Source organism: Arvicanthis niloticus, chromosome 1 (genome assembly GCF_011762505.2).
Source record: "Arvicanthis niloticus isolate mArvNil1 chromosome 1, mArvNil1.pat.X, whole genome shotgun sequence".
NCBI lineage: Eukaryota > Metazoa > Chordata > Mammalia > Rodentia > Muridae > Arvicanthis > Arvicanthis niloticus.
Window position 1 is genome coordinate 119,701,648 of NC_047658.1, and position 25,997 is coordinate 119,727,644.

At 38.7% G+C, this 25,997-nt stretch overlaps 1 protein-coding gene and 2 pseudogenes across 1 annotated transcript; all 3 read left to right on the plus strand.

Annotated features, from left to right (window-relative positions):
• The first annotated feature begins 1,239 nt into the window (after positions 1–1,239).
• On the plus strand, positions 1,240–13,649 carry LOC117717927 (membrane-spanning 4-domains subfamily A member 6C-like). The gene is made up of 7 exons (XM_034515437.2): positions 1,240–1,382; positions 2,845–3,007; positions 4,186–4,320; positions 6,499–6,555; positions 10,057–10,263; positions 12,171–12,271; positions 13,063–13,649. Exons 2-7 carry the CDS (start codon positions 2,861–2,863, stop codon positions 13,067–13,069), a joined length of 654 nt encoding a protein of 217 aa, XP_034371328.1. The 5' UTR covers positions 1,240–1,382; positions 2,845–2,860; the 3' UTR covers positions 13,070–13,649.
• A 3,368-nt stretch (positions 13,650–17,017) lies between these two features.
• On the plus strand, positions 17,018–19,141 carry LOC117723109 (uncharacterized; annotated as a pseudogene).
• Positions 19,142–24,698: 5,557 nt separating this feature from the next.
• The window catches only part of LOC117723181 (membrane-spanning 4-domains subfamily A member 4D-like), a 32,558-nt pseudogene continuing 31,259 nt past the window's right edge, over positions 24,699–25,997 (plus strand).

Genomic DNA, 25,997 nt, shown 5'->3' on the forward strand with positions numbered 1-25,997 from the left:
ACTGAGTTGATCTCAGTGTAACGTTAAACTGTTGTGAGGTTGGGACTGAGTTCATTGCTCTCTGAGTACCTTTTGTTCCAAAATTGTGCTGTGCTTAAATATGGCTAAAGTAAAACAATCAGGGCCAAAATCTAGAAGTCATGGTCTGGTACCAGTTAAAACAAAATGGGGCTGAGCTGAGTTTCATTATTGTGTCTTCCTAAATTGTTTTGTTGTTGTTGATGGGTGGGTTTTTTTTTTTTTAAATTGCTATGAAACCTGCAGGGAATCATCACACCATAACCCTCTGATGTGCACAGTGGCTCACACTGACTCCCTAGGTTCCTTCTGGCTGACTCAGAGGAAAGAAGGAAGGAAGTTTTCAGAGTGTGGATGTCCAGTTGCTGCAGCTGGCTCTGGTTCCCCTGTGAAATTAATTATGTCAAAGTCAGCCCACTCAATAGCCTGAGAGCTTCATGACTTCATGACTGTCTTCATGACTGTATCTGGAGTACAGAATAGTTGAAGTCATTCCTGGTGTGTTGAAACTTTTCGGGTTGTTCTTATGCTGATCTATTACTTTTCTAGAAATGTCCATTAATTCCCTGGACACATCCACTGTCAGAGAAGTCCAATGGTCTAGAAGAAAGTTAGAAGAGGTGAGGAAGGCTCTAAAAGTAGTAGCAATTAACCAATGAGTGCTGAAATACTGTGTGCAGGTAGTTTTTTTCAGAAGCTGAGGAATTACTGAAAAAAAATATGAATAAAAAAGTACTAAAAATACTGTAAAACTGTCAATTGTTATAATTGATTATATATTACTGTGTGTTCAGTAATGTATTAGCCTATAATAAAGTAATATATCAAAGCCCAAGGTCATGGTTACTATTATTATATTTTATTATAATTTTGAAATGTTTTATTCATCAATATTACAACTTGTAATATCATTAGTAATCAGGACAGTTTATTAATTGCTACTTAGAAGGAAGACAGGTCATTCAGAAAAACTTTCTCTCATCTTACGGAGTTTCCTAGCTTGTTGCTGTTTTCTGTTTAACTTACAAATAACTAAAGTTCAAGAAAGCAAACTTGGGCATTACATGGAGCTGGTGGGTGTTGGAATTCACTACCCCACACCTTACTCTCTCAAAACTGGTTCTGCTAGTGATTTTTCTGAAGTTTCTGGGGGTTTCCGAAATAGGAAGTTCAGGCATAGTCATAGTTCACAGACTGTAAGCACCACTTCCTGTAAAGTGAGCAAAGAAGAAGGAAGGGCTCAGAACAGTTACAAGTTCGCAAGTAAGAAGCAAAGATCAGACTGAGAGAACCCAGAGTTAAGGCTCTTAAGGTTCCTGAGAGCTCAGCTGGAAGTGACTGGGTGACAAGGCACACAGGCTCAGGTAGGCAACCCTGAAGAAGCTTCCATCTGTGTAGCACTCTGTTTCTGGGACTGAGTTACAAGAACTTGCTGATGCTCATGAAAGCAATGGAGGCACTGGGGCTCTTTAGAACTAAATAGGCAAAAGGATGGGGCATCTGGCTTACCTCAGTCTTGGATATTTTAGCCACATGATCTTGGTGATCACTGACATAAGGAGCAGAGCTCTCAGGCCATTCTTGGGCAACCTAAGGGATGAGGATAGCACAGAGAACATAAGGGAGCCAAGCCGAGCTCAGAAACCCATTCCCCAGGGAACATGGTCCTTCCAACTAACAGTGACATGATTGTCAGGATCATGGCAATACTTGAATCACACACAGCTTAGGATTCCATGACTTTTCATACCACTGCATTGAGCTACTTCTCCACACTGAAGCGACTCAAACACAGGCTGCCCCAGGTAGGTGAGAAAGAAAGTAATGAGAAAAACCAGATGTAGAGACAGCTGGGGTCCTGCACCCAGCTGTGTGTAGACAACTGAGCAATAATGAGAACTTTGGCTATTTATTTAACATTGATTTGATGTTGCTGTACAAAGCATGAATGACTTCCTCGTGTACATCAAACTTCTGATTCTGAATTTGTTACTGGTTGTGATGTTTTTAATTAAAATAAAGGATTAGTTTGAAGAATAAAAACACTAGAAGGTTATGTCTACTAAAATATGATAAAATGTGAAGTGGTAATCCTAAAATTGGCACCATAAGGCACATAAAACAAACAAAAGTGTTTACATGTTTTGAGTGGTACATAGCATGGATTGGAAAGCACTGAAGGTTGACTTCTAATACCTCATGGCTAGCAAAGTAACTGGACAGTGAAAGTCATTGAATACAGACAATTCACTTGTTCTAGGTGAAATTGGGAAAGAGCCAGAGCTACATCTGACAAATTTTGTGTGAATGTTTGGGCATGGTCACAGAAACCTGTAGGGATTCAGGCTTTCCCTTCCAATGAGGTCTTTATTATCTAAATTCATTGAAATGTGTTTAATGTTATGGGGAAAGAACTCCTGAATCTGAGATGTGGTGGTTTTACATTTCCCTATACCACCAGTTTCTTCTGCCAAAGGACAAGTCAAGGAAGCACAAAGGTATATAGTCTGATAGGTAGGGGCAGAACCAGGAAGCATTGTTTTCATTTTTGTTATTTTATATTCAAAGCACTTAATGAATTACTGAAAATTCATTCTAATCATGGTTTCCCTTGCCCATCTCCTCCTAGCTCCTCTCCAACCATCCAACTCAAATCCTCTCTCTCTGTCTCTCTCTTTCTCACAAATAAGCAAAAATAATAAAAAAGAGAATAAAGCATAAATCAATGAACCAAACAGGCATGAAACCAAACTGAACAAAATCAAACCAGTACAATGTACAATGGGCACACTACATCATAAGAGCTGAGTCCATTTTCTCTTCCAGCCGTGGGAGCTCCATCATGATTCCACAAGTAGTGACCAATGAGACTGTCACAGTGACTTCACCAAATGGAATCAGCTTTCCACAAACAGACAAACCTCAGCCTACCCAACAGAAGAAAGACAGCCTGAAGAAACATCTAACGGCAGAGATCAAAGTGTTGGCGGTAAATCCCACTCAGAACACCCTGGGGTGGGAGGAGGGCAGAGGGTGAGGCTCTATATATTAGTAATAGAGATAGCTTTGGGGGTTAGAAGCCTTCAGTTCTGACAGAGTGATCACTGAATGGCCGGTAGACTGGTGGCAGCCCCTTGGCAAGCTGCTTACATCACTAAAGCCTTCTAAAACTGGCAAATATTTTCCTGTATGCCGATGAACTGGACTGTACTCCAATGACCTTATTCCATGGGTCATTGATTTTGTTGTTTAATATTTTTTCATTTTTGAAGAGTACTTACTAAGTATTTTATTTATGAAAATATTTGTAGTTGCATTCTAGGTGCTCTCTGAGTGTAGAATACCCTTCTCCTCCTTAGTGAAAAGAGATGATAGAAAAGACCATTGGTTTGCTACTTGGTGCTCATCCCAGACTCACTAGTACAACAATTTGGGGTAAAGGGAGAAGAAAAAAATTTTTCTGTAACGAAGAATGCAGTTGTTTTTCAATGTTGTCTGTAATAATACTATATGCATGGGTCACTGTGTTACCTAGTCTCAGAATTAAATGGAACTGATGGCCTTGCCTTGGGCATACATACAATCCACTGGATTCCTTTGAAGTACATGTAACCAACAGTCTATAAAATTGCTTAATCAACATTATAAGAGCTGTGAGTCTGGGAGGTGACAGAGGAGGGTGTCAGAAAGGCATAATTTTACATTTAATATGGAGGCAAGGGATCCCCAGAATGAACAACTGGACTGAAGGTGCTGTGGAGCTTGACAGAGAAGCTGGCCCTATGTGGTATTCTGTGGGCTCTGGATGATATGGGAAGAGCTTTCCACATTCTAGTGCTCAGAGCAGGAGGGAGTTCAGATGCATGTTTTTCCCACAAGAGGGAACAGGAGACTTGTTACCCATGCACTCAAGCTCAGCCCAGCCAGGAGATGCCAAGAAGGGTCATGAGCATGCAATGGGTTCAAGGACAGAAATGCCTAAAGGTGACCTAGGCTTGGAAGAACCACATACCTGCTAAAATGAACTTTCCTCTCTGACTGCAGAGCTTGTTCAGTGTCTCTGTGCTCCCTGGGATGTTATAGATGTCAATGCATGGGCACCAGGGAAAAGTGGAGAGGTCCTTCTTGTCATTGCTGGTTTAATCGCCATCTCCCTTCTTTCAACAGGCAATCCAGATCATGTGTGCAGTGACAGTGCTGGGTCTGGGAATCATATTGGCATCTGTTCCCTCTGTCCCACATTTTACCTCAGTGTTTTCAGTCCTCTTAAAATCTGGCTACCCATTTATAGGAGCTTTGTTTGTAAGTAGACTTCTGTGGGGAATAAGATGGGGAGGACAGAGAAGGGAGGTGTCACCTAGCTGTGAAAAGGTCAGTAGTAGACTTTGTTCTCCTCTCATTGGAGAAGGTCTTAGTGTAGAAGGGCAGCAGTTATGTCATCCTAAAGATTTTTCTATCTAATCCAAATAAATATTTCTTAGGAATTTCACCCTTTCATGTCACCTCTTGAGCAATGATGACTTTAGTGTCCTCTTGTGTTTAGGAAAAAGTCTAGGAAGTGGGATCCAAATGATCTAGAGCTTTCTGTATCATGCAAGGTCATCTAGTGGATCACACTGCAGGAAGGAGCATTTTCATTCTTTTGATCTGGTTTTGTTGGAGGCATTCAGGGCAATAGACTCGATATTCCTCTGAAACTGCTCCAGTCTGGGGTCAAAAGGTAATGAAGGTCCTTTTGTCAGAACATAACTTCTCTAGTCTGATATGGATGAGTCTCACTCACAAGTGAGGATTCCTCTCACTGGGGCTTCCAATGTGCTTACTACAGCTCTGTAACAGTTTTATTTTCCCTTCCTACATGTCTTCCTTTGATTCATCACAGCTCAACCTTCCTTTCTGTTGTATCAATGATTTCTGATTTTCTCTTCTCAGACCAATACATTGTCTGCTTTCATCAGTTTTCCATGATTGTTTTTTGTCCCAGTTTTCATTCAAAGACAGTGCATTCCACCACTTCTGTGTCCAGAATCTTCAGTAGTCATCCTTATTTGGACCTTCTCAGACTTCCCTTGTCCTTGGTGACTTTGACAATTTCTGAGTTATGCCGGCTTAGATATTTGTAAATATTTCTCAGTTTGAGATTGTCTAATATCCTGTTAATCTTTAATTGAGCAGGGAGTGGTGACTGTGTAGGTGACTATGACAGCAGTGACTTGCCATACTGTAGGTACCATGAAGGATGCATATTATTTAGAGCATTTCACTGTTGACATAACCCTGATCATGGGGCTGATGTGGTGATGTCTAGGTCAGTGCTGTTACTTTATTTTTCTCTCCTCACCACTGGGTGCTTTTTACACTGAGCATGTCTTGCATTAGAAGAGACACTCAGTTCTTTTACCTTTGTTAATACTCTATCTTTGTAACTATGGTTGTAGCTCATCAGCAAAACACATGCATAGACCTCCCAGACCCTGAGTTTAATACCTAGTATTGCAGAGATGAAGACCCAGCATTTATTTATATGGGCAGGCTGTTTAACTTTGGAGAATAGAAATCACAAAGTTTCTACTTTAAGAAAAACCAAAAGACTATTTGTTACTTGGTTTTATTTAATTTATTGGATAATAGGAAAAAAACCCTTCATGATAAAATTATGATTAAAAAAAATCACAACTAAAGGCTTCTGGAAATGCAAACTTATGCTTCCTTGTGTTCTTACTTATCTTGATTTTTAGAACTAGTTACTGAAAGTCCTGTTTCTTTTGTTCTGTATTTGCTAATATCTTCCCATATATCCTGCAACAAAACAAAATTTTAAAACAAACAAACAAACAAAGAGTGCAGATCACTTCCAAACTATTACCAAAATCAGAACAAGGTACTTTTCTAAACTCATTTTGGACACCAGCATTATCTTGATGCCAAGATAATTATGTAATGCCAGCCAGGAGCATGACAAGAAATGCAATGTACAGGCGCCTGTCTTAGAGGATGTAGTTCCAAATTCCTCACTAAAATACCAGCATGCTGAAAATTGGACATTAAAAATTACTTCAACATGTTCAAGTGAGAGTTCCTGAAGGAAGTTTGCATGGTTTTTATGTGCAAATCATAGTGACATAACTTTATTGATGAAAGGAGGGACAAGCCCTGCCCATCTCCTTTTTCATTTTCTCTCCTTGTAGATCAATGCCTCAGACTCTAAAATCATCTAAATCCACCTTTTCCTTTGCAATTAACGAAATATCCTTTTGCTATCTCTTATAGATTTTATAATTTTTAATGGGATAGATTTCTGCTCTTATCTACTTTTCCTGTGTTCTCTGAAACATGGACAAAGAGACACCCTAGTGAGCACAAGTGTGTATGTCCTTGTTCATTTGGTCCATGAGAGTTTGTCATAAACACCATAAAGTAAACCACAGTCACCTTGTACATAGAAAGTGACCTAACAATGTTTTCTTCTTATCTGAGCAGTTTATTGTCTCTGGCATTTTGTCCATCATTACGGAGAGAAAGTCAACAAAACCTTTGGTGAGTACAAGTGAGTACAGAACTGTTGAGCATGAAACCCAGAGAGGATGTTCAGGGTCAGGTTTTTCAATGTTGAATGTTACAAGCTAAGCTCAACAGTGATTACTTCTTTAATTTCTGAACTGATTCTGGGTTCTCGATATCCCTATATGGAGTAACCAAAATCATAGTGTTCCTGATGTCTGAGACCAGTGCCAATGAATCCCTTGTATATAATCCTGCTTTCTTACAATACCATTGTGTAGGCAGCAGGCTATGATGGTGATTCCTGATCATCAACTTGACTGGATAGAGAAGCACTTAAAAACATAATAAAGCACACTTCTGGGGATGTTTTAGTTCCAAAATGTGATGACAACATTCTCTAAGATAAAGACCAAAATGAAGTAAAAGGGAGAAATTGAACTGTTGTTAGCACTGATATCTTCTCACTAGGCTTCCTGACCACCAGGTTGTGAGCTGTTCTACTCTGCCAACCTAGTCCCACAATAGTCAGCTGAGCCTCTGAAACTGAGCCAAACATATTTTTATCTTGAATTGTTTATGGGAGACACTTTGTCATGGCAATGAAAAGTCTAACAACACAAAAGCTTTCAAATTTTACTTTTCAGTACTGAAGCTAATGTCCTTATTTTTCATGAGTTATATTTGTATATGATGTAATCTCACCACTTAAAATCCATAAGAATTTCTAGAGAAAAATGTTCACGTGAGAAAAGTCTTTAGATGCTCCAACGTTCGGTAGTATAGGGGCTTTCCAGGTGTTCAGAGGTCTCTATAAATTGGCTAAGTTTTAGAAGCTATGCTTAGTGCTTTCCATAATTTCAGTTAACTCAGTAATTCTGGATTTCTGATGGGGTTGAAGACCTATAGTCTCATAGCCAATCCTGGCTATTTACTTTGAGAGAGAAGATCTGAGTGGATGGTTTTCAGCTGACATTCATTCCAAAGCCAAGAAAAAAAGCCAGGTTCAAAACAAAGTGCTTTAGTTAGGAGAGATGACAGAGGTTCTGATTAGTCAACAAAATGATGGACTGGGTATTAGGACTATCTTGTACCTCACTGGTACAAATTGGTATAATTATGCTCTAATTGTATTTTAAGAGAAAAGTTTTATTTTAACAGGAAGGGTGATATGTAGGAGGAGCTAAGGTGAGAGGAAGAGAAGGAGTAAGGAGAAGAGGAGAAGAAGGAGAGGAGAAGCTAGGTGATGAGAGAGAGAAAGAGAGAGAAAGGGGGGGCATGGAGGCAGATATTCACAGGTCTCCACCAGTCAAAGATAGTTTATATATCTAGGTTGGGTATTGGGTTACACTTCTGATTGAACATTACCAAACTTATAAAGCCTTTGATTAACATTTTTAAAAAATGTATAAAAGCAAAAAGGAAAAGGGGGCATGGGATAGGGATTTTCTGGGGGGGGGGAAGAATGGGGAAAGGGGGTGGCATCTGAAATGTAAATAAAATATATATATATAAAAGAGAAAAGTCTTTAATCTACATCCTCATAAAAAATGGTTTTGCTGGAATTGAATATACAATTCTAACTGAAAAGCAGAATGTTGGAATTTTGAAAGTGTCAGTAGTCATTTGTTTTAGCTAATAATTCCAGCTTTTCCTACATTACCTTCTTCCATTGAAAAACTAGTCCTGAGCAGAAGAAAGCTGGACTATAGGAAGAAGCTTTTGAACAATATAAAGATTCACCTAGTCTATAAAGATTCAGTCATCGCATGTTCCTCAAGAGGTTGATTCAGGAAGTCATGAGAGAGTGTCACGTGATGCAATAGCTTAGGGATTTAGTTAGGAAGATCTGAATGTTAATTACTTATCTGCTGCTGTGGTAAAATTGTGTGACTAAAATCAACTGAGAATAGAGGTAGCCTGTAAGTAGATTAAGGCTCACAAAAGATGCTTCACCCATGCTGAAGAATGTTCTTTTCATACAGTGTATGGAGACTAAAGAAGAATGCCAGTTAGGATGAACGTAGTATATTCCAAGAGCATACACACTATCAGTATCCTGATTGCAAATATTGGTTAAGGTGTCCAAGAGTTTGATTTTAGTCACTATTTGTGAAAAGAAGCACCCAAAAGCACCAAGTTCTGAGTGATTTATACAATCTGTCTAAAATATAAGTGACCTGAAATTAAATCACACTCAAGTACCATACAGTTGGGTATGCCCAAGAAATACCTATATGTGACTGTAGCTTTCAGACTGATCTTAGCTCAATTTTCATTTTCAATACATTGAAAAAGAAATGAAGCCACTATCAAGAAAAGTTTCTTTATTTCACTGACATCATAAGTTTTATAGAGAAGAGATCCAAAGTGAGCATTGGAACGGCGTAATGCAGATCACTGAGACTCCAAGGCCCTCTGCCAATGTGGCCTCTCTTTACCTACATATAGTCCCATTCTGTTTCTTTCTGCCTTAGACTGTTTCCACAAATGACAACATTCTTAGTCACATGCCTAGATTTCTGTTTACAGCCCTAGTTATAGTTAATCATTAGGCATTCCAAAATCCAAAACCTACCAGACACTGGGAACAAAGCCCCCACACCCATCTTTGGGTATACAAGCTTTTGAGAGAGGTAGAATGTAAGGAATAAAGGGCCTCACCTGCCTTTTCTGTGTGGTTGATGCATCCACAGGTGGGGTATGAAAAGGATGTCTCATTCTGAATATATTTGACAGTATTAGGTGCATCCAAATTCAACTCTTGAGATAGCTCAGCTCACAAAGAGGGATGGTCCATTTGGGCTCATATTTCAGAGGTTTAGCAGTGTATAGTTCTGCTGAATCTACTTGTTCTGAGCTTGTAGAGAGGCAATGAGTGCCTCATGCTAAGAAAGCAAAGATGTGTGTCATATGGCACCAAAGGGGAACAAAGAGAGTAAGATGAAGGTCCTATGTTCTGATCTATTCCCTTCATAGGCTCTTCCCTGCAGACAAACCTTTGCTCAAGAGGCATTTGCTGAAGGTTCTTACATATCCTTCTACAGCAAATTTGTCTAATCCAAACTATAGCACTGAGAATGCTGATGAATAGGGAACAGGGCTGGTGTCTGCACCTCCTCCTCTTTTCACACTGTCTTGAGACTTTTCAAGTTTTACTTTATAGGATTCCATTAAAAAGTCATAGGTAAAGAATTTGCCAGGGAAATATTTTCTTTTTCACTGTTGAAATCCTGTTTATCCATCCAATTGTCATGTAGATTTGAGTTTGTGTGATTCTAAGTATTCTTAGAGCCCAATAAATATGGTGGTAGTTGGGTAAAGTGACCTAGCAAATATCATCTGGAAAATGGAGCATAGAAAAAAAAAATAAGCATGGAAAACCAGGGACTCTGAACTTTCTACTGGTAGCAATTATGCATTAGGAAGAATAAAGAAATAAATTATTAATCTTTCAGCTGCTAATGAAGCCAAATAAAGAAAATTACTGCATTGTTTTGGAAGAGAGGTATAAGTGAAACCTGCTGCTTCTTCCAGGTAGATGGCAGCCTGACTCTGAACATCCTGAGTGTTTCATTTGCTTTCATGGGCATCATTATCATCTCTGTCAGCCTGGCTGGTTTGCATCCTGCCTCAGAGGAGTGCAAGCAGAAGGAAGATCTTAGAAGAAGTGACCATTATTACTATTCCTCTTACTACAACTCAATCTGGAATGAGTGCACCATCACCAAATCTGCTCTGGCTGTAAGTTTTTCTAAAGGTTGCACTGAATATTTTTAGTCATGGGGAAATAATGGATTTTTTTCTATCTTTTGAAAATCTTCCACTCTACCTGGTTTGAGGTCTTAGGGAACAGTCAAGGCTGAGTAAAGGAAAGGTAAACAATGTTAAAGCTTTTAACCCCAAATCCTTTTTAACTCTAAAACAATTCTGGTTTAAAAGCATTAACACCTTTTCCAGAGGGCTGCATGTACAGATTAGAAAGAGATGTTTTTAGCATAAGACACATACCCAAAAGACTCAGGTGATCTGGACATACCAACAAGGAAACCTGGCATGTGTGGAGTGGGGGGGAGTGCAGTGAGCTGAGCAAAATTCAGTTAAGCACTCGGAAATGGATTGTGGGAAGGACAAGAGTGGGACAGGGGTGTCAGATATCTGCTCCCTCAGGTGCTCACAGTAGCCAGCACTGGGCCTGTACGGAGGTGAGCTCACTGTTGCTTCATCACCTTCAAAGAGATGAGATTACTAAATGAGGAGAAAAGAAATACAGCAAAATGGAGAAGAGTACTGGCAGTGATATGAGGAACCTCCATCGTTTTGGAAGAAACTAATGCAATTTGACTAACAAGAGTAACATGCCTTCAATTAAAACATTCAAGAACATACATTTGGCTCCTATTATGTGGAGAGAATGTTAGGTAAGATAACAATGAAGATTCTGCATAGTATTCATTTTCTTGTGAGAATAAAAGTAAAATAAAAAAAAAAAATGAAAGAAAAGAAACACAAATCCAAGATAGACAGATAGTTAGTTCTGGTCAACCTGAGGCTTTCTGATTCCTTATGGATATGGGCCCAGTGTTTCTTCCTTAGTTAAGAAAACCACAAGAAGAAAGAATGTGTAAATTAGATGCATAATAATGTGAGCAAACTAACATCTGGAATAACTAAGCCTGACTTTAGAAGACTGAAGTATTGGGGAGAAATTTGCATGGATCACAAAGTAAGATAGCATCATGGGATAGTTTCACACTGCTTGTATGTGTGCAGATAAATGAAGGGTTTATAATGTCACATTCATCATCCTTCCTATCAAGTCATCTTGATGAAGGACACCTCAGGACAGAGATCATGGGCTGTGTTTTCTTTACTTAGACCATTCTTTGAGTTGATTTGTGATGTCAAAGGCTGTAGAAACTGGATTACTTTTCTGCCTTTTTACCATTACACACACACACACACACAGAGAGAGAGAGAGAGAGAGAGAGAGAGAGAGAGAGAGAGAGAGAGAGAGACAGAGAGAGACAGAGAGAGAGAGAGAGAGAGAAGAGAGACAGAGAGACAGACAGAGACAGAGAGACAGAGAGAGGGAGGAGGGGGACAGGGACAGGGAGAAACACTCACACACACTCCAAAACAAAACAAGTCAAACAAAAATACATCCCAAGGAAGTAGGTTCTATCAGTGCTGACTTTTGCAAATAACTTGTATTGTCAGAACCTCACTAACCCTCACAAGAAAGTACTACCATGGGTGATAAGTGAGCAGACAGAACACAGAAGCTAGAGAAACAGAGACATGCCCAGCCTCACGCTGAGCAGAGGAGAGACAAGAGCAGGAACTGTTGACTCTAACCTGGGGTCACTACTCCTCTCTGCTCCCTCATTGAGTGAACAGTGTAGTCAGGATCCATACCCCAAACGGATGAGAAGTGCAGAAAATAGCTCTGTTGATTTAGTTTGTCTTCTTCACGAACTTCCTCCAAGGAATGAAGGGACAAGGTGTCAACTTTAGCCTGTTTGTAGGTTTGGAAAGATCCTTTCCCTTCTCTGATGTTGGAGATGGTTTCATCTCTACAGTCATCTCCCACCCAGGTGTGAGGGCTTCAGCTGACTCAGTCACACCGACCTCTCTTCTCCTGAATTTAGGGAGTTCTTTCTGTGATGCTGATCAGCAGTGTGTTGGAGCTTGGTCTGGCTTTGCTGTCTGCCATGCTGTGGTCAAAAGAGGGTGCTGGAACTTCCCTTGGGTGAGTATTCAAGAAGCCTCCTGAATCTTCCCTGGTGTTCTTCTGGGACACGTTGATCTATGCTGTCATGGTGGCAGATAGAATGACTTCAGTCACAGTGACATGATTATCAGGTGATTTGGAAAGGGAGGTGGGACAGTAGATGATCATGTAGAAGGTAATTGTGTAGCTTATGAGGATCATCTAGACATGGAAACAGACAAACCACCTGGTTCTTCCCTTCCCTGTTGAAAATAAAGGAACTGAGGCTCTCTGAAGTTAGATGTCTCTTCTGGCACTGTGATGGAGTTGCCTGTATTCAGGATGCTGGAGCCTAGTTGCCTCCCCACTAACTAGGAATACTTTTTCTTATACTGACTACTCTCTTTACCAGTCATGACTTGATAAAGACCAGTTGCACACTGGAATGTATTCAGTCAGTGTCTAGGATCTGTTTCCCTTCCTTCTGATCTTATTTTTTTTTCTTGCATTAAAGATACTAAGGAAATAATGTTTGTTAACTGCATGCAATCATTCTCAGCCAGATCAAGGTGTATGGCTTCAGTAACTGAACCAAAAAGCTTTGCTCTGACCAGATCCTTAATTAGAGGAAATGATATACATCAAATATGTACATCACAGAAGGTGTGCTATTCTCATCATGGAACATCTAGAACACTGAATGAAATTCTATCATGTATATACATGTGTCTATGTATCTATCTACCTTCCTATATGCACACACAAATGTATGTATAAATATATGCATATATTTATTTGTAATCTGAAACCATATATTTTCTTTATTCTAGAATGTGATTTTCCTGCCTCATAGCTCAAATAATGAATCCAACGTGGAATCAAAGGCGCTTTGTAACCCTGCATATGAGGAACGATTGGTTTGTTAAGAAAAACAAAACAAAATAAAACAAAACACCCCAAAACAAGTGGGGAACTATACAGCAGACATTATGTCTTCATGATAATGCAGAAAATCCAACCATCACAAGGTAGCAATGCTTGCTACTTAAAATGTAGACTTTATACAGTGAATACCAGTATGAATTGAATGGGTGTGTTTGTGACACCCTATTGATTTTCATGACTTTGGCTTCATCCAGAGGTCAGACCTACAACTAGTGGCCAGAGTCCCAGATATTTCTCAGAAAACAACAGGAATGTTTCAGGGCATTGTGGTAGAGTAAAGGGACATTTTCTTGTCCCATGCAATTAACAACAGTTAACCATTAACAGTCTTTGTATTCAGAATCCCTGTGATGGCATGGGTCATGTTCATCATATCAGTTTTACTCACTAGTGCATAGAAACATGTGACCTGTAATAAAGTCTCAAGGAGTATTCATGTTCTTGGTTGAAAATAAAGTCTTTTCTGATTGTGTGTTCTTTGTGTAAGGATTTTTGTTGTTGTTTTGCTTTTATGCACAGACCAAGTCCCCTGATTCATAGACACATTTGTTTGATATTCTCTTGTTCTCTACCAACCAAAAAAAGCATGGGAAAGACAACTAGGAATATATTTCTGTCACTGTGCGTGTGTGTGTGTCTGAAATTAAACTAAATATGAATGAACATTCAAAGTTTAGCAATGTATTTTGGAGGTACCAGATAACTTATTTATTTCTAGGATTATCAGAGCAAATAAGAAACATTTCTTCACTTCTTAGAGGATACTATAGAGATGTCTCAGCAGTTAAGAGCACTGATTGGTCATGTGAGGACATGAGTTTTATTACCAGCATCCACATGGTATCTCACAAGCATCTGTAACTCCAGTTGCAGGTGATCTGACATCCTTTTCTGACCTTGGTAGGCAGTAGACACACATGTAGGGCACACACAGACATATATCAATGTAAAATACCCATAAAACATAAAATATATTTAAAATGAAATTAATGGTAAAATATGGAATGTGGGAAATGACAATATATTTAGGAACATATTCTATAAGCCATTAAGGTCTATTTGAGCCCAGAATGAAATATATATTCTCCTCTTCCTCCTCTTCTTCCTCCTCCTCTTTTTCTTCTTCCTCCTCCTCCTCCTCCTTCTTTTTCTTCTCCTTCTTCTGTATAAAGGCAATTGTGTAAGAGGAGAGTCTTTTCTTGAGACATGTACCTAACCCATACCTACTGTCAATCATGTAACTCCTCCTCCTTCAAGGAAGGAAGGCCTACCATCTAGAACTCTTGGTTGATGTTTTCATCACTACATCCTTATTCTAGCTCAGACATCACTGTTGGCATCAAAAATTTCAAACCTCTTGTGAAACAAGGAGACATCATTACCAACTCTACAGTAACTACTAGGATTTAAAGTTGCATAGTGAAACAAACAGTTTACACAATTAAAAGAAATGAGAAAAAATAGTAGAAAGGTATAAATTGTGAAAAGTCACCCAAGAGTAATTACCATAAAAGAATTTAAAATATGAATGGTTGAAGTGAAGAAATGGAAGCAGTAGTCACAAGCCTCTCCAGCAAGTGTGTCACCAGTCAACTCATTTCAATATTTAAAGAAAACTATACCAATCATTTGCAAATGGATGTTAAAAAGAGATGAGAATAGGACACTCAATTTTTTTACTTTTAAATTTAATTTTATAATTATTATGTTTTACCTATTCACTTTACATCCCACCCAGTGACCCTACTCTCCAGGACACTCCATCCCACAATTCTTCTGCCCTCCCTTTCTCCTTTGGACATGTGGTGGACCCTGGTTATCCCCACCCCAAACCCACACGGCACTTCAAGTCTCTGAGAGGCTAGGTGCTTCTTCTTGCTCTGAGGCCAGACAAGGCAGCCCAGCTTGTAGAACATATTTCAAGTATAGACAACAATTTTTGGCATAGTCACCCCGCCCCCCCCCAACTCAGATGTTCAGGACCCACATGAAGGTTAAGCTGAACATTTGCTAACTATGAGATAGAAGGCCTAGCTCCAGCCAGTGGTGTTCTTTGGTTGGTGGCTCAGACTCAGAAAGCCCTAAAGGTCTAGGTTACTTTACTGTGTTGTTCTTCCTGTAGACTTCCTATCCCTTTCAAGACCTATAATCCTTATTCCTATTCTTCCATAAAAATACCCAAGCTCCATCCACTATTTGGCTCTGGCTGTCTATATGAGCTTCTGGGTGAAACTTCTCAGAGGACAACATGATTCTGTCTGCAAGCATAACAGATCATCATTAATAGAGTTAGGGATTGGTCCTTGCCAATGAGGTGGGTCTCAAATAGGGCTGGTTATCAGTAGGCCATTCCCTCAATCTCTGCTCTCTCCTCCATGCCTGCATGACTTGTAGACAGGATAAATTTTGAATTGAAAGTTTTGTGTGTATGGCTTGAACCTGAAAATGAACCCCCAGACAGAGTTATTAAATTAACAGGCTGGCAAGTCAAGGATGGGTAAGATTCTGCACAGAGCCTTACCAACCTAAGACATAAATGCATTGCTTTTGATAATGCATATTCCATGATGGGTAAGGAAGGCATTCTTGACAGAATGACCTAAGACAGGCTCAGTCTTGTTAATGAAATAAAAAGGGGGAAGAGGCAGAGAGCCTTTGGGGCTGCTTGGCAAGAATTTGACATGGGCCAAGGACAAGGAAATGGGCTACTTGGCAGGAATATCAGATTCAAATTAGCTGGAGGGAAGATTAAAAAAGATCAAATCAACAAGTTTTTGAAGATGTGTTCTTGAGTGTATTGTATGGTTTTGGTTTCTTTATAAAAATCAATTGTACATAGGTTTGTGGATTTATGTCTGGGTCTTTGATTTGATTCCATTGATCAACATGTCTGTTTCTATACCAATACAGTTTTTATTAGTACAGCTTGTGGGCAAAAATGGTGAATCCTCCTGAAGTTTTATTGTTCAGGATTCCTTTGACAAAATCCATCACCCTTTCCTGTCAAGAGTATTAGAGAGATCAGAGATACAAGCCACATATGTAAACATAGTCAAAGCAATACACAGCAAGTCAATAGTCAACATCAAACTAAATGGAGAGAAGCTTAAAGCAATTCCACTAAAATCAGGAACAAGACAAGGCCGCCTGACTATTCTTTCCCTATCTATCCAATATAGTATTTGAAGTTCTAGCCAGAGCAATAAGAAAACTAAAGATGATAAAGGAGATACAAATTGGAAAGGAAGAACTCAAATTGCTATTTGTGGGTCATATGATAGTAAACATAAGCAACCCCTAAAATTCTGACAGACTTCTTACAGCTGATAAACACGTTCAGAAAAGTGGCTGCATACAAAATTAACTCAAAGAAATCAATAGCCATACTTTTTACAAATGATAAACAGGCCAAGAAGGAAATTAAGGAAACAACATTCTTTACAACAGCCACAAATAATATAAAATATGTTGGTGTAACTCTAAGCATGCAAGTGAAAGAGCTGTATGACAAGAATTTCAAGTCCCCAAAAAAAGAAATTGAAGAAGACATCAGAAGATGGAAATACCTCCCATGCTCGTGGATAGGTGGAGTTACCATAGTGAAAATGGCTACCAACCAAAAGCAATCTACGATTTTAATGCAATCCCCATTAAAATTCCAAAACATTTTTTTATAGATCTGAAAGAGAAATTCTCAACTTCATATGGAAAAACAAGAAACCCAGCCACGATGCAGGTTTTGCTTAGTAGCTGAGCAGGCTTGAATGGTCCTGTGTGCTGTGCTCTCTGTCCTACCGCTGGATGATGTGGAGCGTGCTCAGGAAGCTCTGAAGTTGCAACATGGATGCACTGACCTATAATGATGTGCATGTGAACTTCACTTGAGAAGAATGGGTTTTGCTGGATCCTTCACAGAAGAATCTCTACAAAGATGTGATGTTGGAGACCTACAGGAACCTCAATGCTATAGGCTACAACTGGGAAGACCATAATATTGAAGAACATTGTCAAAGTTCTAGAAGACATGAGAGATATAACCTGTGTCACAGTGGATACAAGCTATGTGAACATAGGGATATTGAAAGAAACAATGTACCTCTCTCTCCCAGCAGAATTAAAATATATGTCTTCCCAGTTGAGCAGGTTTTCTCAGTGTGATACAAATTTATAATTAGTTGGCTTTCCAACTTCATTGAGAATATATCCATAAACTCACTGCAGAAAATCCCGATGAGTGCTGGGAATGTGGAAACTCTTTTCTGTTTGTCCTGGTTCACTTTGCCATTGTAGAATGCAAGTGTAATGTATTTCACAACATAGGAAAATCTATAAATGTACTCAGTGTGGTAAAGCTCTGACCTCTTCCATTTATCTTCAAATATATGAAAAATCTCTTAGAGAAAAAGGATGCTACATGTGTTAGTCAAGTAATAACACTCTTACCATTATAAGTATCCTCAAAGATGCAAAACAACCCATAATGAAGGGGGAAACATGACTGCAAACAAAGTGATAAAAACTTAAAATGTGATTTCTCTTTACAATTAGACCAAATTATAAAATTAATTTCTACAGATAAAAAGATTCATTGGTGTAGTTAATGTGGTAAATATTTCACATGTTCCAATTATCTTTGCAAGCATGAAAGAAGTCATACAGGAGAGAAACCCTCTGAATATACTCAGTGTGGTAAAGCCTTTGCATGTCACAGTTATCCTCAAAGGCATGGGATAATTCATACTGGAGAGAAACCCTATGAAGTCATTCAGTATGGTAAAGGCTTTGTATATCACAGTCTCCAAATGCATGAAATAATACATACTGGAGAGAAACTCTACAAATGCAACCAATGTGGTAAAGCTTTTGCATATCATCATAATCTTGGAATGCATAAAATTATACATACTGTAAAGAAGCCCTACATATGTAATTAATGTGGTAAAGCCTTTACATGACACAGTCATCTCAAAATGCATAAAATAACGCATACTGGAGAAAAACCTTGCAAATGTGATCAATGTGGTAAAGCCCTTGCTTATCACAGTTATCTTCAAGTGCATAAAAGAACACATACTGGAGAGAAGCCCTATAAATGTAATCAATGTGGCAAAGCCTTTGCATATCAAAGTTATTTCCAAATACATAAAAGAATACATACTGGAGAAAAACCCTATGAATGTAAGCAATGTAGTAAATCCTTTGCCTCTCATGGTCAACATCAAAGTCATGAAAGAATTCATAATGGAGAAAAACCTACAAATGTAATCAATGTGATAAAGCCTTTGCACAAAAGTGTCATCTTCAAATGCATAAAAGAACACATACTGGAGAGAAACCTTACAAATGCAATCAATGTGATAAAGCCTATTCATGACACAGTAATCTCCAAATTCATAAAAGCACACATACCAGAGAGAAACTCTATGAATGTAAGAAATGTGACAAGCCTTTACATACCATTATGAACTTCAGAGTCATAAAAGAATTCACACTAGAGAGAAATCCTATGAATGTAATCAATGTGGTAAAACCTTTGCACTTCAGTGTAATCTTCGAATGCATAAAATAATACATATTGGAGAGAAGCCCTACAAATGCGATCAACGTGATAAAGCCTTTTCTCAACACAGTACTCTCTATATACATTATAGAACGTATATAATTATACGTTATATATTATATTATATAATGGAGAGAAACCTTATGAATGTAATCAATGTAGTGAAGCCTTTGCATATCATAATTATCTCCAAGTACACAAAAGAAAACATACTGGAGAGAAACCTTATGAATGTAATCAATGTGGTAAAGCCTTTTCACAACAGGGTCATCTTCAAGTGCATAGATAACACATACTGGAGACAAACCCTATGAATGTGATCAATGTGGTAAAGCCTTTGTAGGTCAGAATGATCTTAAAATACACAAAAGAATTCATACTGGAGAGATACCTTACAAATGTAATGAATGTGGTAGAGCCTTAGTATGTAACGCTAGTCTCCAATACATAAAGCAACACATATTGGAGTGAAATATTATGAATGTAAGCACTGTAGTAAATTCTTTGTCTCTCATGTTCAACTTCAAAAACATGAAAGAATTCATACTAGAGAGAAACCTTTAAAAAGTAGTCAATGTGGTAAAGCCTATTCACAATCAAGTCACCTCCAACTACATAAAAGAACACATATTAAAAAGTAAACCTATGAATGTAACCAATGTGGTAAAGCCTTTACAGTGATCTTGAAAAGTGTGGTGGTTTAAATATACTTGGCCCGTGGCAAGTGGCAGTATTAGGAGGTATGGCCTTTTTGGAGTTGATGAGAAAGTATGTCACTGTGGGAGTGGACTTTGAGATCCTATGCTTAAGCTCCACCCAGGGCAGAAGAGTCTTCTGGCTGCCTTCTGATCAAGATGTAGAACTCTCATCTCTTCCAGCACCATGTCTGCTTGGACACTGCCATTCTTTCCTCCTTGATGTTAATAGACTGAACCTCTGAATCTATACACCATCCCCAATTAAATGTTGTCCTTTATGAGAGAGAGAGAGAGAGAGAGAGAGAGAGAGAGAGAGAGAGAGAGAGAGAGAGAGAGAGAGAAGAAACCCAGGAGAGCCAAAACAACCCTGAACAATGTAAGATGAAATCTTAAGGTTGCTTTGATTTGCATTTCCCTAATTGCTGAGAACAATGGACATTTTTTGAGATATTTCTTAGACATTCTTAGACATTCTTTGTTCTTTTGAGAATTCTATTAGTCTCATAGACTCATATTAGGTCTCAGGTTCATTTGTTTAATAGATCATTTGTTTTTGTTTGTTTGTTTGTTTCTGTGTTCTTTATATATTCTGTATGTGAATTTTTTGTCAGATGTATAGTTGACAACGTTCTTGCCCATTCTATGGGCTTCCTATTTACCTGGTTGACTATTTCCTTAGCTATGCAGAAGCTTTCTAGTTTTATGAAACTCTATTTTTCAGTTGTTGGTCTTAAATCTTGGAAATATGGAGACCTATTCAGAAGGTCCTTTCCTACACCTCTGTCATCTAGGTTACTGACTTTTTTTTTTTTTTTTTTTTTTTTTTTTTTTTTTTTTTTTGTAGCACTTCCAGTGTTTTAGGTTTCAAGTTTAGGTCTCTGATCCATTTGCAATTAGTGTCTGTGCAAAGTAATAGAGCCTTGTTTTCATTCTTCTGCATGTAGACTTTCAGTTTTTCCAGCACCATTTATTGAGGATATGTTGGATTGATTTGTGGGTCTCCGTCCAGTTGTTGGGTTGTTGTGTGGGTCTTCCACGTCTGTTTGAGGGTTAGGGCCACTCGTGGAGACAGAAGCACGGGAAATTGACAGTGCTCTTTCCACACTGGCACTGGGCGGGCATCAGGCTATGTGAAGCCATAGGACCCCCACTTGGTGGTGCGGGAGTGCAGTCTGAGGTCTCCCTAAGACTAGCTCATCTGGTTCTCAGGCTCTTGGGCCCACAGGCACCGCTGGACCCTCCCCCCCCACCCCCCGCAAAAGGGCCGAGAATGAAGTGGGGGCGTAAGGGATGGATTAGCTAGCAGCCAAAGGGGAGAGGGGGAGAAGCCCTGGCTGTGTTGGGCAGGGATGACAGTTCTTGGCTTGCTCGCTAGTGCTAGCTTGCCTGGCTTGGGTTAAGTTAGTCTCTGTGGCTGGGAATGCAGAGAAGTCTTCTACAGGAGATTAGACAGTGGCTCTATAGGCTAAGGCCTTCTCCACTGCTCCTCATGGGATCCCCAAGAAGAGAAACAGTCCATGGTCTTAAGATGTTTATTGTCATGGTGAAAAGTAGATGGGAAATTATACCCCCATTCCTCAGGGCAGGCCTGAGGTTAAATATGCTTTGCAAGGAGGAGGGTCTGGAAAGGAATGTTTACTTGGCTACGCCCCTCTGGCCTTTAGGTACCTCATTAATATGGAGATCTATCTTGAGGCTCTATGGCCTATAGTCACTCTGTCTACCTGTGGAGGGGCTGGGAGCACTGCCCTACTTGATGAAAGGACCCAAATCTATGGAGGTCTGCAGCCTCGTGTCAGGAACTTGGAGTCTGGGAGCATAGCAAAATGCCAGCTTTGCCTTGCAGGGAACCCTGCAGGGACTCTGGCGATTTCCAACTGGTACTGGAACAGAAACCAGGCTGTCCTTCATGGTCCTACAAGGATACCTTCTTTTCTCCAGTTTATGTTTTTTTTTTTTTTTTTCCATCTTTGTCAAGTATTAATTGGCTGAAGTTGTGTGTGTTCATATTTGAGTCTTTGCTTTTATTCCATTGGTCTACACATCTGGTTTTGTTCCAGTACCATTCAGTTTTTATTGTCATGGCTCTGTAATATATCTTAAGATATGAAATGGTAATCTTTCCAGCATTTCGATTTTTGTTCAGGATGAGTTTGTCTATCTGGGGTCTTTTGTAGTTCCATATAGGTTTTAGGATAGTTTTCTATTTCTGTGAAGAATGATATGGCAATTTTGACTGGGAGTTCTTTGAATCTGTAAATAGCATTTAGTTAAATGTTCATTTTCACAAAGTTGATTCTATCAATCCACAAGTAAGGGCTGTCTTTACATTTTCTAGTATCTTTCTGCAGAACTGTGAAGTTTTCCTCACAGAGCTCCTTCTCTTCTTTGGTTAGGTTTATTACTACATATTTTGTTTTCTTTGAGGACATTGTGAATGGGAGTATATCAGTGATCTCCTTCTGTGTATGTTTGCTGTGTAGAAAAGCTACTGATTTGTGTAAGTTGATTCCATATCTTGCTATGTTCCTTAATTTGTTTTTCATTTTGAGAAGTTTTCTAGTACAATTTTTGGGATCTCTATTGTATTGTATCATGTCATTTGAGAATGGCCACAATTTGTTGTCTTCTGTCCCTATTTTCATTCATTTCAATTTTCTTCACTTGCCTAATTGTTCCAATTAGTATTCAGAACACAATACTGAAAAGGAATATGAATAATAGAATTCCTGTCTCTTTTTTACTTCAGTGGGATTGCTTCAAGCTTTTTTTCACTTACAATGATGTTTATGAGTTTCTAAAATATAGCTTTTATTATATTGAGATGTGTTCTTGCTAGCCCTACATTCTGTAGGAATTTTATCATGAAGATCTATTGGACTTTCTCAAATGGCCTTTTCACATCTCTTGATATGATTGTGTAATTGTTTTTTAAGTCCATTTACATGATTAATTATATTAACCAACTTGTGAGGTTTGAGCCATTCCATGTTTTATGGATACAGCCAATGTGGTCATGGTAGGTAAACTTTTTAATACATGTTTGTATTCTTTTTGTAAATATTCTGAGCATTTTTATATCTGTGTTCATCAGGAAAATGACATGTAGTTTTCGTGTGTGTGTGTGTGTGTGTGTGTGTGTGTGTGTGTGTCTTTACCTGGTTTTGGAATTAGAGTGACACTGGCTTCATCGAGGGGGGTTGGGAATGCTCCTTCCATTTTGGCAAAGACCAGCTTTGACATCCAGGGTAAACAGGGGTGGGGCATAGAGTTGGCTATTGGTTATTCAGTAGTTTTCTCTGAGAAAACAAAACTTGATTATCTGGGGTTGGTGGAGGACTCCCTGAGGCTGGAGAGAAGACTCTGGGTCCAGAGAAACTTTCTGAGGCCAGCACAAAAGTGGTGGAAAAGAATCACACACACACACACTTGGTAGTTAAAACAAGCCTCAACAAGCTCCAACAACTTCACTCATTATATACGTACGCACATACATACATACATACATACATACATACATACATTTGGTGGATGAAACAAAGCTACAACCAACTTTACATATGTACATATATGAATATGTACATACACTTATACACATTGGCTGGGTGGAGCAAAGATCCAATCACTTCATTTTTTCTCCCAAAGCTTATATATCCCTTCAATATCTTAGAAGCTCTACATAAATTACAATATGGTTACATTCTATATTTCTTTAAGTAAATAATTAGAGTGAATATACCTACAACAAAAATGTTTCCCAATACCCTTGCTTGATCAAATGTTCTACATATTAGGGGTGAAAAACAAATTATGCCCAAGAACCCACATACATTCATATCTAAGTAACTTGTTATTGATTAACAGAGTATACGTAGACAAAGTAATTTTCTAGCTAGTTTCTCTTACTGGCAGGTTGCAATGTGCACTTACAAGAAAAGAATCAACTATTTTATTATTTATATTAAAAAGTAATCTTATAAATTTTTTTAAAGAATCACAAGTCTAAACTTTTATATAAAAAAACAGTAATTTCTAATTTGAATCCTCTGAGTACACATCCACTCCAGAAGCTAACCTCCAAAAACCCAAACAACCCAATCAAAAACTGGGGTATAGAGCTAAACAGAATTCACAACAGAGGAATCTCCAATGGCCGAGAAGCACTTAAAGAAGTGTTCAAAATCCTTAGTGATCAGAAAATGCAAATCAAAATGACCCTGAGAGTCCACCTTACACCAATCAGAATGGTTAAGATCAAAAACTCAGGTGACAGCACATGTTGTCAAGAATGTGGAGAAAGAGGAACACTTTTCCATTACTGATGGTGTAATTGCAAAATGGTACAACCACTTCCTCAGAAATTTGGAAATACATCTACCTGATGACACAGCTATACCACCATTGGGCATATACCCAAAAGATGCCCCACCATACCACAGGGGTATGTGTTTCACTATGTTCATAGTAGCCTTATTTTTGATAGCCAGAAGCTGGAAACAACCCAGATGTCCCACCATGGAAAAATGGATACAGAAAATGTGGTTCATTTACACAAGGGAATACTATTCAGCTATTAAGAACAAAAACTTTATAAGTTTTGCAGACAAATGAATGGAACTAGAAACTATCATCCTAAATGAGATAACTCAGACCCAAAAGGATATGCATGGTATGTACTCACTAGTAAGTGGATATTAGACAAAAAAGTACAGAATACCCAGGATAAAATACAGAGAACTCAATGTAGGAAGCCGTGGTCAGTGGTTATACATTCGCCATTCCAAGATGGCGCGGACATCGTGTCCTCCCCACTGGTAAACAATTAACTGTGCAGCTGCAAAGGCAGAAAGCCTGCCAAAGTCACTGGCCAATCCCGAGGCATAATATTGGGTGATGAGTGAACAGCCAATCAGAAGTGAACACGTCACTCTAGGGTGTATTTAAGCTGGACCTCTTCCTGTCCTTGGCCCTTCCGCGTTTTTCACGTCTGTGATACAGATTAAACCCTCGCTGTGGTAACTACCCGAATTCTGCCTCTCGTGTTTCTCTTCCACGGGTGAAAAGGGGACACGGGAGGAGCGCAGAACAACGTTATTATTATTGTTGTTGTTATTATTATTATTATTATTATTATTATTATTATAACATGGAATGATTTTGTTTGGAATTTACCCTTAAGCAAGAACCTGGTATTGAATCATTTTCTGAAGTTGATCCAAACTTTCATTCTTGTTTCAATACTGTTTCTGCTGCCCTGGAAACCATGCAAGGACTAGCACAGGCCACCATGGCAGTGGTTCCTGGAGGTGATCAGCTCTTGGAGAAGTCTGTTATAAAATCACAAATGTGGAATGAGAACAAAGAGAAATTCTTGAAGGGGGAACCCAAAGTCCTCGGGGTAAGACATCTTTGGGTCTCAAGGGAGAATGGTTTTGTAACTATATAAATGATTTTTTTTTTTTTTTTTTTTTTTAGAAAAAGTTGACATCCCATGCTCTCTCCCTCAGTAGCTTCATGCAACACATCCCAGGGGAAATAGCATTTAATTTTTATATTTATCATTTGAAAAATGACATGTTAGTCGATCACATCAGACTTTCAGTTAATTACCTTTAAAATATAGAGACTGGAGGTATGTTCTAGGCTGTGAATCTTCTAAGATGATCATATCTAACTCAGTGTAGAGAAAAAGCTATAAAGCTACAGCTGTGGCCTGGCCCTCTGGCTGACAAACTCATTCTGTTCTATACCATTGCTATGCCTTTCTTTATCCTGCTACTCAGATGATGAGAAATCCCCCACTCTCCACATAGAGTTCTATGTGGAGAGTAGGGGATTTCTGTTCTACCTCCAGAAGAACATGCCTAAAAATAACAGAGAACTTCAAAAAATAACATCTTAGGCAAGTTAAAGGCCAGCAAATGAAGAAGGACCTCACTGGGCCAAGCTTCTAATCACTGGGCAGTTGCCATTAGACAGACACTTGTTTCTTTTCTACCTCACTTTTCTAACTCTTATAGTATCATCATTTATTCATGACATGTTTTATGTTAACATAGAATATGCTTATCTTAAAAACACTGAGGAAAATTTAAATTGAGAGAAGTTTTACATTTACCATAAAATTGAAGGGGAGATAAAGGTATATACAGTCCCAGTGATGAGTGCTCTGAGCCTAGTGCTATTTCTTCTACTCGTTTAGTAATTTCTATAAATACCAATTTAAAATAAATCATAATAATATCAAGTAGTAGTAAATCTTTTCAAATTATTCTATTTTTTAGGTTCATTTGTTTGTTTGGGGGGGTTTGTTTTGTTTTTTTAGTCTTTTGAGACACTGTTTATCTGGGTGGCTCTTGTCCTGGAACACAGTTTGTGGACCAGGCTGACCTTGAACTCACAGAAGCTGCCTTCTTCTGCCTCCTGATTGCTGGGATTAAAGGCCTGCACCACCACTGGGAAGCTTAAATTATTCTTTTTTTTTTTTTTTTTTTTTTGGCATGAGTGGCTATTTCTTTTTCTGAGGTATGGTACATTATATTCTTAAGGAAGTCTCTGTTTC

Coding starts and splice junctions, on each gene's coding strand:
- LOC117717927 (XM_034515437.2), top strand. CDS start 2,861: ATGATTCCACAAGTAGTGACCAATGAGACTGTCACAGTGACTTCACCA. Junction 3,008..4,185: donor CAGAGATCAAAGTGTTGGCG/GTAAATCCCACT, acceptor TTCTTTCAACAG/GCAATCCAGATCATGTGTGC. Junction 6,556..10,056: donor GAAAGTCAACAAAACCTTTG/GTGAGTACAAGT, acceptor TGCTTCTTCCAG/GTAGATGGCAGCCTGACTCT.